The sequence below is a fragment of the Acartia tonsa genome, chromosome 8 (assembly GCF_053477335.1).
Source record: "Acartia tonsa isolate MP-2025a chromosome 8, ASM5347733v1, whole genome shotgun sequence".
Lineage (NCBI taxonomy): Eukaryota > Metazoa > Arthropoda > Copepoda > Calanoida > Acartiidae > Acartia > Acartia tonsa.
The window spans coordinates 44510257-44530788 of NC_137267.1; the positions used below are offsets into that span (position 1 = coordinate 44510257).

At 33.5% G+C, this 20532-nt stretch overlaps 2 protein-coding genes across 2 annotated transcripts in view; both read left to right on the forward strand.

The window, feature by feature from the left end:
* Positions 1 to 4786, forward strand: part of mRpS33 (mitochondrial ribosomal protein S33) — a 20168-nt gene extending 15382 nt beyond the window's left edge. The window contains exons 5-7 of the mRNA XM_080170582.1: positions 3263 to 3342; positions 3977 to 4063; positions 4265 to 4786. Coding sequence (XP_080026708.1) covers positions 3263 to 3342; positions 3977 to 4063; positions 4265 to 4325 — 228 coding nt within the window. The 3' untranslated portion in view covers positions 4326 to 4786. The remainder of the gene's footprint in view (positions 1 to 3262; positions 3343 to 3976; positions 4064 to 4264) is intronic.
* LOC145327061 (mpv17-like protein 2) lies at positions 4776 to 17283 on the forward strand. Its single transcript, XM_080170581.1, has 8 exons — positions 4776 to 4876; positions 9610 to 9676; positions 10078 to 10160; positions 10752 to 10836; positions 11580 to 11631; positions 14684 to 14751; positions 15880 to 15963; positions 16672 to 17283. The coding sequence occupies exons 1-8, from the start codon at positions 4786 to 4788 to the stop codon at positions 16730 to 16732; spliced, it is 591 nt and encodes a 196-aa protein (XP_080026707.1). The 5' UTR covers positions 4776 to 4785; the 3' UTR covers positions 16733 to 17283.
* The last annotated feature ends 3249 nt before the right edge of the window (positions 17284 to 20532 follow it).

Below are 20532 nucleotides of genomic sequence, written 5' to 3' on the forward strand. Positions count from 1 at the left end.
AAATATTATTTTTATATAAAAAAAGCTGGTTGATATCTTCAAAAATAAGCCCAGTACTCATATTTTTGTGTTTTGGGGGTCTCTTGCTCCAAAAGCCCCTAAGAGGAAAGTCCCAAAATGAAATCTGTAATGGTTCGTTAATTCGGTGAAGTTAAAAAAGTATAATAAAAAAAATCAGGTCGAAATCTTCAAAAATAAGCCCAGTACTCATATTTTTGTGTTTTGGGGGTCTCTTGCTCCACAAGCCCATAGAAGGAAAGTCCCAAAATGAAATCTGTAATGGTTCGTTGATTCGGGTATGTTAAAAAAGTATTATAAAGAAAAAATCAGGTCGATATCTTTAAAAATAAGGTCAGAACTCATATTTTTTAGTGTTTTGGGGGGTCTTTTGCTCCACAAGCCCCTAGAAGGAAAGTACCGAAATTCAATTTTCAAAGAAATACGTGTATATCAAGTCATATAAGAGAGCCTACAAAAAGAATTAGGTTGATAACTTTAAAAACAAGCCCATACGACCCTCCCAAACATTGATACTGAATTTCATTTCCTATAAGTGTACAAACTTCCCCCCCCCCCCCTTGCTTTATTATTAGTAAATTTTCATGTTCTCAAATAAAGTTAAACTTGTAGCTAAATAAAAAAATTATAACCCTATCCAACCCCTTTACCCCATCCCTTCATCCCTATCTGGATAAGTTAATTGGGATATCAATAATGTTTATGTTAGCAACCTAAATTGATGACAATTTTACCCCTGTCATAATATTCACGTTTATTCTACATTTATCCTCCCATCCATGATTTTGAAATTTTACAAGAATTGCACCATGAATGTAAAATTGATAATGTTTGTATGCACTGTTACACTTTCATAATAATATAACTCTTATCTGTGTTATCCTTATAGAAAAGTAATAGGATCTTTATATGTCTGTCTGTACTGAAGGATCTCGCAGTGTCCCCTCCCTGCCAGGATTTTACAAGAATTGCATCATGAATGTAAAATTGATAATGTTGTATGCACTGTTACACTTTCATGATAATATAACTCTTATCTATGTTATCTCCATGGATATTATGACAGGGGAATAATTGTCAATTTTAGGTTGCTAACATGGACATTCCCTATTGGTCAGTTCGTGTACTAAGTAGGGGCGGAAGGATTGGGTAAAGGGGTTGGATAGGGGTATCGTTATTTTAGCCTGCTGCTAGTTTTACTTTATTAGAGAACATGACAATCTATTTAATTGTAATCTACAGAGTCAGTAATTTTGTGTATCATCATTGGTGATGTACATCAGTTTATCGGCCATTGTCTTATCCCTTTAGATCCCTGGTAATAATAATAAATGTATAATATAATTTTGGTTGTTGGTTAGGGGTTGATCTCAGGGATCTTAAGGGATAAGACAATGGACGACAAATGGATAAACAACCTCAATGCTGATTAATTAAATTTGCCCTTCTTTAGACTATAATTATTGGTTTAAAAGTTTGAACACCACTATGCTTTAAATCAGCCAATCTTAATTTGTAAAAGTATCCAAAGTTTTTAAGCTAATTAGATAAAAGGCTTTGAAACCAGTAATTTATAGCCCATTGTCCCCTCTCTCCCTGAGTTGAACTCTTCTTATCTTATCTAACGTGTTTAAAATCATATGACTTTAAATACTAAGAACCAGTACACAATAATAATTCAAGTTGTACTTAGTTAGTTGGTAGTTTGTTAACATGTAGTTTACTACTTTTCAATTTCTAAGTTTATGAAAATGATATTTTTATGTGAAATAAACAAAAGTGATGTTTAATACAATATAGGATTTTACTAATACAATATTATGGTTCTATTGAATTTTAAGTGAAACCGGTCTATACTTTTGTAGTATCAGAATTTCTTGGCTCTTATTTAAAATAGACGGCTTGAATTTTTCGTGAAAATTCTCTATGCTAATAAGCATTACTCGTTTAGTCAAAATGCTGTGATTAGTTTAGTTTTCTGAATACAAAATTTGATTTACTCGGCTGATATTTTAGAAAGACGATTGCATTTGTGGAATATTCTACTCTGCAACTCAATTGGTCCGTTTGTATTTTTGTAGAAATATTATATTATTAATATTATCATTAACTAGTGGTTACGCCCCTAGCCTTTTAGGGGGGTAAAAAAGAAGGATTTCTTTGATTTTTTTGGGGTGTTGGGGGTGTCCTACCTCCCAAGTATATAGCTTAAAACCACCACAGGACCAGTAGATATATTCCCTGAAGAGTAGAATCAAATTGAATTACCGAGATTAAGACGGACGGACGGAAAGACATCAAGCTACTTCGTATTATAGATTACAATTATAGGAGCCACATGAGCTGAAGGAATATCGTAGACAATACTACCCAGCTGTAGAAGAGGATATAGAAATATTATATTATTATATAAACTTACTAGGAGCCACATGAGCTGAAGGAATATCGTAGACAATACTACCCAGCTGTAGAAGAGGATATAGAAATAATATTATATTATTATATAAACTTACTAGGAGCCACATGAGCTGAAGGAATATCGTTGACAATACTACCCAGCTGAATAAGAAGCTATAGAAATATTATATTATTATATAAACTTACTAGGAGCCACATGAGCTGAGGGAATATCGTAGACAATACTACCTAGCTGTAGAAGATTCTATAGAAATATTATATTATTATATAAACTTACTAGGAGCCACATGAGCTAAAGGAATATCGTAGACAATACTACCCAGCTGTAGAAGAGGATATAGAAATATTATATTATTATATAAACTTACTAGGAGCCACATGAGCTGAAGGAATATCGTAGACAATACTACCCAGCTGTAGAAGAGGATATAGAAATATTATATTATTATATAAACTTACTAGGAGCCACGTGAGCTGCAGGAATATCGTAGACAATACTACCCAGCTGTAGAAGAGGATATAGAAATATTATATTATTATATAAACTTACTAGGAGCCACATGAGCTGAAGGAATATCGTAGACAATACTACCCAGCTGTAGAAGAGGATATAGAAATATTATATTATTATATAAACTTACTAGGAGCCACATGAGCTGAAGGAATATCGTAGACAATACTACCCAGCTGTAGAAGAGGATATAGAAATATTATATTATTATATAAACTTACTAGGAGCCACGTGAGCTGCAGGAATATCGTAGACAATACTACCCAGCTGTAGAAGAGGATATAGAAATATTATATTATTATATAAACTTACTAGGAGCCACATGAGCTGCAGGAATATCGTAGACAATACTACCCCGCCGTAGAAGAAGCTACAGAACTATGCAATATTCTTAGGTAACATTTTATATTTGTCTTCATGAATTTAGCTAAAAAGATTATGTTTTTTTTCTGGATGGGGAGAGGGGATGGTATCAGATAATCTGTTTCGAGGCCTTAATAGTTTAAGTTATTTATAGCATCGTATTATTGACAGTTTTCCGCTGATATTTAAATGAAAAATTATAAGATTAAAACCATTTTTTTTAGCCCAGTGGGCGAAGGCCTAGGCTTACAAAACTAGTGTTAATTATATAATTTTTATTTTAGTATTCGAGGAAAATTGTCTTTAATACGATTCAATACATGATTTTTTAGTATGAGAACCGGCTCTAATCCTAAGGATAACTATTGGTTTCGAATACCCACTTTAAAAGTCTTGATTGTTCTTAAGAAAGCACAATCAGACGTTCAAAGTATATTTGAGGAATAGAATTAAAGAATAGAGAGATCATGAGAAATATGTAAGTATGCCCACAGGGTGGGGACCTTGTCCAGATTTGTATAGGGTTTTTGAAATTAGCTATTAACACAGTCGGGTCCCTGTAGGAGAACAGAAAGTAATTTGCTATCATACAAAAAAGGGTCTTAACCACTTGGGCCAGGTAGTTGTCTGGATGAAACATCTATACTTATACATTTATTACTTCAGGGAGTATGGACTGTTTAGGGACGAAGCCGCCGACTTCAAGGAGGAGATGTTGAGAGCCAGGGAGCTGAGGGGCAGAGCTAGAATCAGGCAATGGATATAATATATACGTGGATATTATGACAGGGGAAAATTTTTTGGGATTGCAAACATGGTATTTGTCAGTTCGTAAATCCAGTAGGAGGGGATGGGGTGGAATCGTTATTTTCACCAGCTACGAGTTTAACTTTTTATTAGAGAAAATGAAAAATCTGATGTAACATCCAAGTAATAATATATCCATTGGATCAGGCCAATGTGGAAGGACGGAGTTAGACCTGTCAAGAAAGTGGAGTTCAGATATGATGACTAATTTCACCATATTCATCCTGATAATGAGTTTTAGATTTATCCAAAAAAGGCATTCAAAATCAAATGCTTGATGCATAGACGTCCATGGGGGGGGGGGGCTAAAGGGTTGATTCCCTAACTCAAACCCCTCTCAAAATTGTTAAAAATTAGATTACTTCCCTCAAACCTTTAAAACCACTTAATTCACCCCCATCAAAAAAAACCTTGGAAGTTCTTTGCTTGATGTTCAGTCTATTAACACGATAAGCCATTAAAAAAGAACTTTTTTTGTATGCATGCTTTTTTTTGCATATATACATTACATTAAAAGAGAGATTTTCATATCTTTGATAATAATTATAATATATTATATTGTTGTAGTCATTAAAAGTCAAAGAAAAATGTAGATATTTTCTTTGAGATAAATTCTTTGTACGGATTTTCTATAGGTACAAAAATAATAAGAATACTTGCAGACAAAAATGGCGTGGCAAAAAATGCGCGGAATATTAAAAAATGTTCATGCGGCCTATGGCAGAAATCTTCTATTAGCCAACACAGCTAGTTCGGGAGGTAAGTGGTTTGTTTGTATCGTTGCTACACTTTAATTTACTTTGTTTGCTCTTTAGAAATAGACTAGCAGCTTCGACCCTAGCCTCTAGGGGCTTTTCCTCAAGAAATGATAAAAAAAGTTAAAGTGAAATTCGTAAAAAAAATAAGAAGGACCAAGGAAATCTTCTACATAAAAAAGGACCAAGGATATCTCCTACAAAAAAAATGGGGGAGAGATTTTTTTTGTTTTTGGGGGTTGGGGGTGTCCCACCCCCCAAGAAAATAGCCTAAAACCACCACATTCCCTAAAGATTAGAATCCGATTGGTTCAGTGGTTACCGAGATCTTAAGTTTAGACGGACGAATGGACAGACATCAAGCTACTTTGTATTATAGATTTAGAATACGTGGATATTGTGGCAGGGGAATAATTGTCGTCAATGTAGGTTGCTAATAAAGTCCCATGATCAGGAAAGGGGTTGGTTGGAGGGAGGGAGGGGGGTATCGTTATATTAGCAAGCTTGGAGAAACATGATCAGTGTATGTGAGAATCTCTCAAAATATACATCTGGAATTGCTTTCAGTTTGTTAAAACTTGTTTTTACTTTTCTCTATGACAATTAAAGCGTTAGGTATATTGCTCATTATATTACATTTTAATAAAAAAGTCGTTTAATGATAATCATTACAAAAAATAAATAACTTTTCACTTTAATCCAGGAATCTAAAGGGATAAGACAATGGCGGATAAATTGATTCAAATCCACAATGATGAGACACAAAATTACCCCTTCTGTAGATTACTTCTAGTTAGGATGAAACGTTTTGAAGCTCAATTCATAATCTAAATTTAAAAGTTGTTGAGCTATAAGAAAACATTAATATAAAACTTTGGGGACTAGTGTATTAAACTTTGGAGACTAGTGTATTAAACAGCCTAAAGTCCCCTCCCTGACTGTAATCCCTTTTTTCATTACTTAATGAAATTGAAGTTCTGTTGTTATAATATTTTGTAAATAAAATTGTTGTATGAAGTAAAATTTCACTTGTATACTATACAATTACACAAAGATACACTGAAAAAAGTTAGCTTCATAAATAGAAAAGTTATTTATCGCATCGTTTTATAAAAAAAAATTATATGATTAAAACTAGTTTTGTTTGCCCCGAGAATATGAGGGCCCGGGTTAACAAAACTGGTATTAATTTTATGATTTTTATTTTAATATTCGTGGAAAATGGTCTGTAATATTATGATATACATGATTTTTTCTGTATGACTGAGAACCGGTTCTAATCCAGCGGATATTAGTTGGTTTCTTAGCCATGCTGGGATTTTTATTAAAAATTGACTAATTAGGGAGAGGAGGGAATACTTGTACCAAAATTTTATAACACTTTGGTATTTTACTGTATTTTTTTCGTTCTTTTGTCCTCATGCTTTTTATAAGGTTATAAGGATTAAAGTTTATAAAGATTTTTACATGGGAAATATTTTTTACAGTCATGTAAATACAAAATACATATATTCAAGAAGAGACAAGGAGAGATAATTTAGTTGGAAATATGAAATTTACACGATTTTACAAAGATAGATTATGACCCTTTTTTTTACACCCCTACCTTCGTTTTAGTTAAATAAAATCTTAAATTTAGACTTTTCAAGTGTGAATTGAATTCGTAGCTGATTAGTATCCGCTGTATTAGGGTTATCCGTTATACTGAAAAAATCATGTAAAGCATTATATTACAGACAATTTTCCACGAGAAAATATCATAAAATAATTTTTCATTATTTCCGCGGAAAGCTGTCTAAAATACGATAAGTTAAATAACTAAGCAGCGTTTCGGAGTCGTTTGATTTTGGTGCGGCTCCGGATCCGGCTCCGACCTAAAATCAAGAAAAACTCGGCAGATTTTTCCCCCATAAAAAAATATGTTTTATTTTTGACTTTTGAAGGTTTTAAAAGTTCAATTTTTGATAAAAATAGACTTGAAAAACTTTTAAAGGGCATTTGCACATGACAAAACAAAGTTACCAATTTATAAGGGGGGGGGGGGGGGGGGGGTTTAATGCAACCATCTCGTAATCAGTGAGCAAATGGCACTTACAATTCGAATTTAGATCTTAAATTTTGCATGAGTAATCCTTGGTAGGTCTGTTTTCCCTAAATTGAACAAAAAGTTGAAAAAGTAACGGCTAACGGCTCAGCCGTTTAGCCGTTTTTTGGCTATTTTTAGGGCAAATCTGCCTAAATTATGTAGGAATCAACTTTTTGAAACATATTTTTGCTTTAAATCTCCTTATTTATCTAGTCTGGAGCCGGAGCCGTTTTTAACGAAAATTACGGCTCCGGGTCCAGCAAAATATGGCGGCTCTGGCTCCGTAACACTGTAACTAAGTATTACCTATTTACTTTTTTATATGTAATCCAAGTAAATTGAGGACTTCTGAGGGAGATAGAGTACATTGGACTGTAAGTTACACTGGTACCCAAAGTTTTATGATCACTTATCGTATTCGTTGGCAAAAAAACTTTGGGTACTTTTTTGTGATAGAATACACTGTTGTAGTTACAAACTTTTTAACCAGTAACTTAAATCTAATGTAGTAGTAACTTTGTTTATCATTAATGTGGATGTACCTCTAATTGTCGTACATTGTCTTATCCCTTAGAATCCCTGAGACTTTCAGATAAAACTTTTACAGTTTACAGTTGTCCAGTTTTTTTTTTTTTTTTTGGGGGGGGGTATATTGAACAAATTAAATGATAAAGGATAGTGTTAAAAATTTATTTTACAATTTCCTGAGTAAATTCAGCAGGGATCTAAAGGGATAAGACAAATTGATGTACATACAAAATGATGATATACAAAATTATCCCTTTAATTAATGGTTGAAACGTTTAAACACTTAAATTGTTTAGGTAACAAACCAATCAAATTTCATAAAATTCTCCAAAATTGTTAAACCAACGAATAAGAATATTATAAAACTTTGGGTACTGGTGTAATAAACAGCCTAATGTCCCCTCCCTCCCTGAAATGTAGTGACATGTTAGACCATGTATATACAATACTTTCATAGACTAAAGTCTGTCGAGTAGACTTTTTACCAAATTGTGTTTCTTGATTTGTAAAAGCGAAGCTTTTCTATAATTAGAGCAGGTCCGTATGTCCAACAGTCCACATGTAACTGATAACTTTTATTAATAATTTATACATTTAAGAATTGTCCTATCTTTTTCAAACTCTTCATTATGATTCCTATAACAGTTAAGTACGATTTAGGAAGCGTAGCAACTCTATAATGGTTACAAAAATTTAAAATATTCAGATTTTTATTTCTTTACTGGACGAATGGTGGTGAAAGATTATCTTCAGAAGCATTATCCCTTGTCCATGTGTATCTGGTTATGTAAATAGATGTGTCAATACAATAGATCTACAAGATCTAGATGATCTCTCTAGCAACATAATCGGTTAAACTTGAAAACAACTAATATAATTTTAGATTTATTTCGCTTGTTGGCTATTACTTATTTCTGGAATTTTTCCAATTGAAGCTTTTTATTTCAAAGTGTTCTTGTAGTCTTAGGCTTATGGCAAAATTAGAAAACTTTACTTTACTGGACAAAGTTTATCATCAGAAGCAATATCCCTTCTCCATGTGTATTTCTGGTTATGTAAATAGATGTGTCAATATAATAGATATAGCACATTTAGATGGTCAATAAAGACAATTTTACTCATAATTAAATAAGTTTTAGTTTTAAGAATGACTAGAAATTCTTGAGATATGTTTCTAATATTAGCTAAGAAATAATTACTAGCTTTATTGATGGACGGGCGTACAGAAAAGTAGGTTTGAGACTAGTAGATGCTCATTTGTATGAAGTACAACTTATTTTCATGTGAAAATCGAACATCTGGAGTAATACTGTTGCTTCGCTTGTTTACTTTTGATAAAGTAATGGATGTTAAATATACGTGGATATTATGACAGGGGGAAATTTGTCGTCAATTTAGCTTCGTAATATGAACCTTATTTATTGGTCAGTTCTGCCATCCAGTAGGTTGGGAGGGAAAGGGGATGGATGGGTGGTACCGTTATTTTAGCCATCTGCGAGCATCACTTTTATCATAATACATGAAAATCTGGTGCAATATCCAAGTAATAATAAATGGATTGAATGTAAACACCAATATTACATGTCTGTCTTTATGCATATATTGAACATGTAATTTGGAATCAAATTATTTGGCTTTTCCTTTACATATTTTGGTGACAATTTTATTCTTAAAATTACATTACAACAGTTTGTGAAAATTCTATATAAGAGCAGTCATTATATGCTAATGTACTATGCTTAATTAAGTATGGTACGAAAAGTGTGTTACTTACTGAGTATCTTCACTGAAAAATCAACAATACATCTTTGACAGTAGCCGAGAAAATCACATTTCCTCAAAATTGGTACGGACGGGCGGACCAAGTGAATTATGAGTTTCTTCGATACTATAAAATTAAATACAAAAAGTACGTCCAAGCTTTTTCTTTGGGGGGGGGGGGGGGGATAAATATAGTGATTTTAAAGGATTGAGTGCTAATCTAATGTAATTCTTATAAACTTTCGGGGGTGTAAAATGAAGGGTTTCAAATGTTTGAGGGGGAAGAGGGATAAAAACCCCTTTTTCTTAACCTCTATACTTAACAAGTAAATTAAAAATATATAAAAATGAAATTAGTTAAGGTTTGCTGCTGGTTGGTGACCTGATTGAACAAAAACGAGAGGGAGCCAAGAAAATTGATACTAACAGGTAAATTATTTACATCAGAGGTTTAAGGGATAAGACAATGGCCGATAATTTTATGTTCTACCCCAATGTCTTCTTCAGATAACGAGGAAAGAATCATAAATTTAAAAGGATGAGGTCGATAAATTAATGTACATTTCCAATGAAGATAAACAAAATTACCCCTTATGTAGATTACAATTTAATCAGAGCGGTTGAAACGTTCAGACACTCAACTTGCTATCCAACAAATTAATTTAGATATAAGTCCCCAATTTTGTTAAGCCAACGAAAACAAAACGTTATTACCAAACTTTGGGGACTAGTGTAATAAACAGCCTAATTTCCCGTCCCTCCCTGGTATAAAAGAGACTTATTAAAATATCAACGTAAAATCTGGTTATTTAGATTAACTTTTGATTTAGAAGTTTCCGTATGTTCGCAGTTGGGTTAAGTCAAGGACCACCTCACCATTATTTCTACATGTGGCTGGATAAATATATACCAGGTAACATTTTATCCTTCAGTTAAGGGTGTCCCATAGAGTAGTGGTTAGCGCACTACGCTCTGTCTGGTCGGGAAAAATAGTAGTTCAATTCCCCCTATAGACTTTGGATTTGGTTAAAATGCTGTCGCATTTTGTCAAACTATGATCGCGCAACCTTTCCTGAGATGCCCTTAGGTTGTAAGGAGGGAGATTTGAGAGAATGTTTAATAAGAGTGCCATTAAAGATGGCAAGATACGGAACACCTGCCAAAACTCCAGGTTGGGGTGATGTAATACTTAAATAGCTTCCATAAGAATTGCGAGTCGGTTTGAATCATAACTACACACATACCTACACTTCTGTAAGTGTCCTTTCACTGAACATATTGATATTATTACCTTAATAAGTTACTAGATAGAAATATACCCTGTAACAAATATAGTTTATTATCTTTCATAGGCCTATAAACGTTTCATCTTTAACTTTATATAATCGGCTAAGCTCCCTAGGGGCACTTGAAGGAGGGGGGGGGGGGGACACCCACCACCACTTTTAATTTAAAAATAGACAAGTCTACGTTATTGTTATTTATTTTTAAAAATTTTACCCAGGAAAAACAAAACAAATGGTTTTGAAGAAAATCTTAATGGACCAGATTTTTGCTGCTCCTTTTTTTGCTATCACATTCATTTATGTGTAAGTTATTTTTTTTATAGTTGGCGACATTTTTAATGCATTTTTAACAAAAAGGCATATACCTAGTTATTACTTCTTCTACCAATTCATTTTTATTTTAATTCTTTCTTGTCAATTGTATGGCCCCTTGGACCACCAAAACAGTGATCGTATAAAGTTAATCTAGTGTTTTGAACCCATGATAATTGATGTTTTTTTGTAAAAAAAAGCTTCAAGATAATATTATCACTTGATTTCTTGTGTCAAATTTGACGAGAAATGTACCTTATTATAATGAAAAAAAAACAGGTTTTATAATATCGTTTTCTTATTCCTTGGCTCATCAACTTTGGGAACTTTTATTGAATTTTGATTGGTTGTTTCATTTTCTTCAGTTTTGATACGTCTAAACCACTTTTTATAATCTACAGAAGAGTTATTTTATGTATCGATATTGGGAATGTACAATAATTTTCTTTATCGGCTATTTTCTTATCCCTCTTCCCTTTAGATCCCTGAAATAAACCTATATTATGAAATTAATCTTTATTTTGATATTATTAGATAGGTATGTAGCATTTATGAAATCTGTAATTGTAACAAATATCAATAATTCTAAACCTCATTATTATAAAATTTTTATTGAGAACCGGTTCTAATCCAGCGGATATTAATCGGTTTCGAGGCTATACTGGAAAAATAATTTTAATGAAAATCATTGCATATTTGATATTTGTAATATTTAAAATATTTCTTGACTTCAGGGCAAGTTTATTGGAAGGCAGAACATTTAGTCAATGCTGGCAAGAATTTAAGGTATTACAGCTTAGATATTTAGTATTTAGTATTCAGTACTACATGTCAGAGAGGGAGAGGACATTGGGAGGTTTATTACACTAGTCCCCAAAATTACGTTTTCTTAACAAATTTGGAGACTTTTATTGAATTTTTTTTAGTGTCCAAAAGTTTAAACCATTAATTTTACATTTATCGGCCATTATCCATTTAGATTCCTAGCTACAGGTACAACTCATTTTTAGTATCGAGGATGCAGATGCTTTATCACAAGGTCCGTTCGTTTGCACGTCTCAACGTTAAAGTAATCTACGCTTCTCTTGTACGTAACGAAATGGACGAACAAGATTGAATTCAAAACCGATCGGTATCTGCTGGATTTGAACCGGTTCTCAGCTATAATGAAAAACCATGTGTAGCATTGTATTACAAACAAATTTCCATGCTTATTAAAATAAAAATCATAACATTTAAAACAGTTTTGAGCTAGGACCATCGGCCCCTCGGTGCTAACAAAACTGGTTTGAATCGTACAATTTTTCATTTTAGTATTTACGGATAGCTGTTTTTTTTATACGATGCGATAAATAACTATTTACTATTTCTATGGTTTTTTTTCTGGCAGTACAAATAGGAATTAAAACATTAAAAACAAAATTCTAAATACTTCTTTATAAACGGTTTAAATTGTTGTATATATTAAGGTTTATTCCCCCAGGGATCTAAAGGGGTAGGACAATAGCATATAAATTGATGTACATCCCCAATGAGATGTATAAGAAAACGTTATCATAAAACTTTGGGGACTAGTGCAACAAAAAGTCCAATGTTCCCTCCCTCCCTTTTTATTCCCCCAATCTCACCCTGACATAATGTTTATTTAACTGCTTCGCCTTTTCAATTAAACACATACCATAGGAATTCACAATTTTGAGACAAGAATTCTTAATTGAAAATTATGTTGGAATTCAATCATAATAGAGGGTATTCTTGTCTTGATCTGGAAACTTTTATGCTTCAATGACATAATTATTTTTGTAGCTTACACAATAAAATATCCCCCTCGAGTTTAAGGGTGGTGTGACATTTTAACCTGACACCCCCTTGGCTGTTTTAGGGGGTTGTACCAGGGACATGGACGCTTTTTTATTTGCCTACATCACCCACAAATTCGTTTAGGGGGGTAAACACCCCTCCCCCCCCCCCCTGGAGGTTCCTGATCAGGTTGTTCCTTGTTAAGGTGTATTCCCCTAATTATTTGGGCAGCCCCCCTCTGCTTAAGTTTGAAATTAGAAAAATGTCCCAAATTATGAAGTTTGTTGGTATTCATATGTTGAGTCTTTATTGACATGTTGGCAGTCCCATATAACCTTTACATTTATTATTAACACCCACCCTCCAACAATAGATTTAATATAACAGGGATCTTACACCAGATTACCATGCAGGTACTCTATTAATAAAGTGAAACGTGTAACGATCCACCTTTCCCTCCCTTCCTTCTGGATGAACGAACTGGCCAATAAATAACGTCACATTGTAACCTAAATGACTACAATTTCCCCCCCGTCATAATATCCACGTATTTTTTACATCCATTCACCCTCCATAAGCAAGATAGGAACAGGTTGTCTTAGAAATATTAGAAGGGGTTGGGGTTGGTTCTTAGTCCATTAAGATTTGAAAATTGCAATAAGAAAAAAAAACTTGCTAAGCTACACTGGTTGTACACAAATAATTAAGAAATCCTAATGAAAAGTTTGACTTAAATAGTACCTACGATTCTAACATACGTTACGGTCTTTAAATGTATAAAAGTTATACCCTTAAAAACAAGGATGACAACATCCATAAAAGCGAAGCATTGAAACGGTAGGACAAACGGACATTAACACTTGTATAGTGTTAGAACTTAATTATCATAATATAAATTTATAAGAGTCAAATCAAAATTGTAAGTAAATTTGTTGTAAAACTGCTTGATACAGGATAATTTTTATGGACATACTTACATTTTTAGGGCTTGATTATAGAGTTGCTTCGCTTATTACATTATACTTTGTTGTCCCAGGAATCAATATACAAAAAATCAGATCAATCCGATGATTTGATCACATAAAAATTTGTTGTTATAAAAGTAAAAAAATCAACATGTTTAAAATGGATGTACGGACATTTTGGTAATGATTATAGAGTTGCTACGCTTTCTAAATCGTACCTAACTACTAAAGGAATCACCATGCAAAATTTGAAATCGATAGGACAATTCTAACATGCCTAAATTAACGGAAAAAGCTATCCGTTACGGACGTACGGACGGACCGACCCTAATTATAGAAAAGCTTCGCTTTTAAAATATAGTTTAATAGATAATTGAAATAATTGGGAATAAGATATTGATTCCTTTTTCTTATCTTCAGGAGGAAAAAGCTAGAGACATAACTTAAAAACATCCCTCTATAATTATAAATCTATGGAGTAGTATCAGGGAGGGAGAGGATATTGGGCTGATTATTTTCCCAATGTTTTATAATAATATTTTTTTTCGTTGGCTTAACAACTAAACTTTGGGGACTTACGGTAAATTTGGATTAGTTTGTTTATTAAGTTGAGTATCTATTATCTAAACGTTTCAGCCACTAACTGTAATCTAATTTTGTGTATCAATATTGGGCATGTGTATTGTGTATCAATTTATCGGCCATTGTCTCATCCCTTTAGATCCCTTTGAGTAGTATAAGTAAACAAAGATTATAACATCCATATATACTTCCTTAAAATAACTATTAAAATGGATGTATAATATACGTAGTAGATATTTTGGCAGGAGATAATTTGTCTTTAATTTAGATTGCTTACAAGGAACTCTTGTATTTGCCAGTTCGTTCATCCAGTAGTAGGGGACAGAATGAAAGAGGAAAATCGTTATTTTAGCCCGCTGCATGTTTCACTTTATTATAAGACAAGAAAATCTTGTGTAAGATTAAAGAAATTATATATCCATTACTATTAAGCTTGTTCTATCTTTATTGCTGATTAAACTTTGCAATGCTTAATTTATTTTTTATTTTAGGAAAAGTTTCCATCAATATATCTGTTTGATTGGTTAATATGGCCTCCTGCCCAATACATTAATTTCAGGTATTATTACAATGGATATATTATACGTGGATATATTGTGGAAATGAGTTGAGCTCTTTACGAGCCAAAATGCTTTCCCCCTATTATAACTATTATTTTCACTCAGCAATAGGTACAATTTTTAACGTTTATAGCTTGACGCGGTACCTATTATTATATTTTTATTTTATCAATGTAAAGCTTTTACTTTTTATGTAAATCAATTAAACGTTGTTTTTTTGGTCATCTTGCTAATATAATTTTGGTTTAATTGCAAGAATCTCGGGGGGAGGGGGGGGGGGAGATAATCCAGGGGAGGAGGGAACATTGGGCTATTTATTACACTAGTCCCCAAAGTTTATATTTACATTTTCTTATTCGTTGGATTTTAAAATCTTTGGGGACTTAGTTCATTAAGTTGAGTGTCCAAACATTTCAACCACTTATTATAATCTACAAGAAAGGTAATTTTGTGTATCATCATTGAGGATGTACATTAATTTATCGGCCATTGTCTTATCCCTTTAGATCCGTGATATAATCTGTGTGCAATAATATTAGAGGATTTACGACCCAGTTTTATGTTCTCCTGATAATTTTTAGATTATCTGCTGTCGTTATACCATATTATTTTACCAGGAAGGGAGGGGAACATTGGAATAATTATAATAGTACCCAAAGATTACTAACACGATCTCTCATTCGTTGAAATAAAAACTTTTATTAATATGTTCAGTGATTGTTCATAATTTTTCACCAATAATTTTAATCTACAGAATGGGGTATTTTGTCCTTCATAATTGGAGGAGTACATAAAAATTGTCCATTTTCTCCATTGTTTTATTCCTTAACAACCTATGCTGGTCGAAATATAAAAAATATAGTAATTTTAAGCATATAAATAGCTAGGTAAAGTCGTTTTTAAATATTTAATTTGCGCTTGTTTTTGGGCAAGGTATTTCCCCATACTTCTACTATTACTTTCACGCTTTGCGACATAGCGGCTTACATTAGGTACAACTATTAAAGTCTTTATGACGTGCGTCGGCTAAAGGTTCGAACCCATCTCCTACTTTCGAGGGTTTAGATTAGGTTGAATGTAATGATCCAAAAGTAGCAATGTAAAAATAATGAACATGAATTTTTCAGTTTGGTACCAAGTCAATACCGAGTGCTTTACATAAATTTCATCACCGTTATCTGGGATGTATTTCTTTCCTATATCAAACACAGGTGATTTGCTTTTATAATAAGGGGGGGGGGGGGGATTGCGTAATGACATCTAAACTTAAACAGCGAGCAAAACTATTGAACTAGATCTCACTGTTTAAGTTCAGATGTCATTACGCCCTTCCCCCCTTATAATAGCATGTTTTCAGCTTGGCCCGTTTTATTTTTAGTATTTGGAAATATCTCTTCCAGTATGGCTTCTAAACAGATTAATATCCGCTAGATTAGAACCGTTTCTGAGCATTAGTGAAAAATTATGTTTCGTACCTATTGTATTACAGACAATTTTTCACGAATGATAAAAGAAAAATCCTTAATCAATACTAGTTGTGACAGCCTATTCCTTTGGCCTCTCGGGAATTAATCTTATAATTTTTGTAATATCCGTAGAAATCTGTCTATTACACGATGTGTTTATAGTTATTTATCGCTTCGTATTATAGGCAGCTTTTTCGCGAATATTATCCTATACATGATTTTTTAGTTGGTTCTTATCCTGCGGATATTAGTCGGTTTTCAAAGCCATAATGAAAAAAGACTTCTAAGTGTGTAATATATTCATAAATCTTTAAAATATATTCCAATAAAATCTAGAAAAAGAAATTGTATAGAAACGTAGTAGTAGTTGTAAACCTTATTTGTAATACTGCAAAGGTTGGCGGATTTTCCAAATTCAATTTTCCACCGAGTTGAAAATAATTGTATTTTCAGGGAAGGTGAAAAGTGTTTAGAAATTGAATCATCAGACAAATGTGCTCAGCAAAACAGATGAGGCAAATACAATTTTTCACGGATGTATAGATTAGGGGTTGAAAATAGTTATTTATCGTATCGTATTATAAACAGCTTTCCGCGTATATAAAAATATACAATTATAGAATTAGAAACCAGTTTTTTTATTAGCCCTGAGATGTCGAAGGCTCTGGCTAAAAACATTTTTATTATTGTAGAAAACTAGATATAATACGATGCAACACATATTTTTTTTCTCACTATGGCTGAGAACTGGTTGCAATCCAACAGATATTAATCGGTTTCGAAGCAATACTGGAATAGTTATTTCTCGCATCGTATTATAAACAGCACCTCGTAGCCAAAAAAACTGGTTTTAATCTTATGATTGTACACTTTTTATATTCGTAGAAAGCTGGATATAATACGATGCTAGACATAGTTTTTTTTGTATGGATGAGAACCCGTTCCTATCCACCAGATTCGAATGAATACGAGAAAGATAATGATCAGAAATTTTATTCATTTAATGCTTTTGTTGGGCTAAAAATTTCCGCTGTTTTCCATTAAAGTGCCTATATCAAGCAATGACGCTTCCTCCTTATTTTTAATTAAATTGAAAATAATAAGTATATTTTCTTCCCATGCCTAACCCCTCCCAAACCTTGAAGGGGTACCCAACCCAGTACCCCCCATAACTCATTTTAAATCATTACTTTATAAGGGGGGGGGGGGGGGCGAAAGTGACACTTTTTGTAACCAAAACTAAAAGTCAACAAAGGAACTCAACTAAAAAGAGAGTTACAGGTCTGAGATTTTGCATGGCAGTTGCTTTATAGGGGTACAATATGGAACTGTGAAGAAACGGCGGCGCAACAGCCGAAAACCGCCGAATTTTTTTTTGCCTTTTCTCGGCGGTTTTCGGCTGTTGCGCCGCCGTTTTTTCACAGTTCCATATTGTACCCCTATAAAGCAACTGCCATGCAAAATGTCAAACCTGTAACTCTTTTTTTAGTTGAGTTCCTTTGACTTTTAGTTTTGGTTTTAAAAAGTGTCACTTTCGCCTCCCCCCCCCCCCCTATAATACAACTTTGCTTGAAATTTTTACGAAAATCCTCACTCCTTTTATTCTATATTGAAATCCTGACAAACTTATTTGATTACCAATTTGATTTTCGTGTATTTTCTACTTTTACTTCACTTGGACCATTTTTATTGTTTTCCAATTTTAGCAAGGGGGGGGGGGGGGGTAGATATACCACACTTTTCTGGGATCTTGCTGAGTCAAGTATCAACTGTTGGGAATATCAAAGGATGACTCCATGCAAAACTGGCCGTGATTTTTTTTAAAAACCAGTTTTTAGGGGGTATCTGTAAATCGATTCAGCTTGAGCAAAACCGGTTGGAGGTACAAAAAATTTTACTTCACATGAAATTTAGCCAATGCAATTGCCTACAAAAATGTACTTCATCATCAACTTGATTGGACAACTCTTTCCCCTCCTAAATGTCCATTAAAACCTCGGAAACGGCAAAAATCGCCAAAAATCACGCCTTCGGAGGCAAATAACGGCTAAACGGTCAGCCGGAGGCGAATGAAACATGAATAAAGAAATGTCCGCCTCAAAAAGTTGTTCAACATCAAAGAGATGCTTGAAGTCTCTAAAACGACTCCTTCCCCTCCTTTAAGGGGAAAAACTGAAAAAACGTGATTTTCAAAAGTATGCCCACTTCGTGGGTGTTTGGGGCACTGAACCCGTCACCCCAGGGTCACCAAATATAAAGTCTAGGCGGCCCACAATGCTGAATTTTCACCAAGTGAAAGTCTTGTGTCATTATCTCTTATGAGAAAAAAGCTATTAATTTATTAAAATTTCAAATTGTGATTTTTTGATGGATTTCTTTGATGAAATGACAGGCCGGTCAATTTTTAGGCCATTTTTTGGGGTTTTTGGGCCGTCACGCCCAAACGGTTTGAGATAATCTCACGGGACCTTTTGCCCAACCTAAGTCTGGTTATTTGTGAGGTCTAGGAAAAAAAATCAGACTTACGCAAAAGATTATAATTATAATCTTTACACAGAAAAATGGCACGAGGTGAGGGTTTGAGGGGGCAAAATGAGCCGACCAGCGATTTTTGACGGCCCGCAGCGACGTCGTGCTTCACTTAATCCGGGATTTTTTCCCCCTAGACCTCACAAATAACCAGACTTAGGTTGGGCAAAAGGTCTTGTGAGATTATCTCAAACCGTTTGGGCGTGGCGGCCCAAAAACCGCAAAACATGGCCTAAGAATTGACCGGCCTGTCATTTCATCAAAGAAATCCAACAAAAAATCACAATTTGAAATATTAATTAATTAATAACTTTTTTCTCATAAGAGATAATGACACAAGACTTTCACTTGGTGAAAATTCAGCATTGTGGGCCGCCTAGACTTTATATTTGGTGACCCTGGGGTGACGGGTTCAGTGCCCCCCACACCCACGAAGTGGGCATACTTTTGAAAATCACGTTTTTTCAGTTTTTCCCCTTAAAGGAGGGGAAGGAGTCGTTTTAGAGGCTTCAAGCATCTCTTTGATGTTGAACAACTTTTTGAGGCGGACATTTCTTTATTTATGTTTCATTCGCCTCGGCTGACCGTTTAGCCGTTATTTGCCTCTGAAGGCGTGATTTTTGGCGATTTTTGCCGTTTCCGAGGTTTTAATGGACATTTAGGAGGGGAAAGAGTTGTCCAATCAAGTTGATGATGAAGTACATTTTTGTAGGCAATTGCATTCGCTAAATTTCATGTAAAGTAAAAATTTTTGTACCTCCAACCGGTTTTGCTCCAGCTGAATCGATCTACAGATACCCCCTAAAAACCGGAAAAAAACGGTTTTTTATAAAATTCACGGCCGGTTTTGGCCGGATCCGGCTCAAATTTTGCATGGAGCAATCCTTTGATATTACCAACAGTTGATACTTGACACAGCAAGATCCCAGAAAAGTGTGGTATATCTAGGGGGGGGGGGCATTCAACTTAACTTTTTCTGTGGACTAAAATTTTGGCAACATCTTTGAATTTTGTAGTAGTTTTCAATCTTTTCAACCAATAATTTTATGTAGAAGGATTATTATTGTTTATCATCATTGGGGAGGTATATTAATTTATCGTCCATTGTCTTAACCCTTATGATCCCTAAATTTGAAAGAATATTAGTTTTTAAATCATCATATCCAAAAATATTTTTTTCATAAACAAATTTTAAATAGTTTTTTTATGTATATAATCTTATAATAAGTTTTTATTATGGCTTCCAAACCGATTAATATCCGCTGGATTAGAACCGGTTCTCAGGCCTACTGAAAAATCATGTATAATATCGTATTACAGACAGTTTTTCATGATTATTATATTAAACGATACCAGATTTACTGAATTGGGCATTCGGCCTCATTTTATTATCCGCAGAAAGCTTTCTATAATACGATGCGATAAATAACTCTTATTATTTTTTCCAACTGTAAATTAATTAGCCAAGTTTACAATTATTTGATTACTTCCTCATAAAAAGCACAAAATATTATAATGCTAAAATTTAAAAGTATATTTTTCTAAAAATTTGTTAGATACATTTTTGTATGTTATTAGAATCTACTTTATATTTCTAAAGCTGTGATTATTTTGATTATCTAAGATAATAAATTTTTGATTATAAAATATTCTTATTTTGTAAAGCGAAACTTTTCTATAATTAGGGTCGGTCCGTCCGTCCGTAAAACTCAGTTTCCCGAAAATTGCAGGACCTGCCGCCTTTTATATGAGTTGTTACTGAACAGTTTCATATAGCTGTAGTAA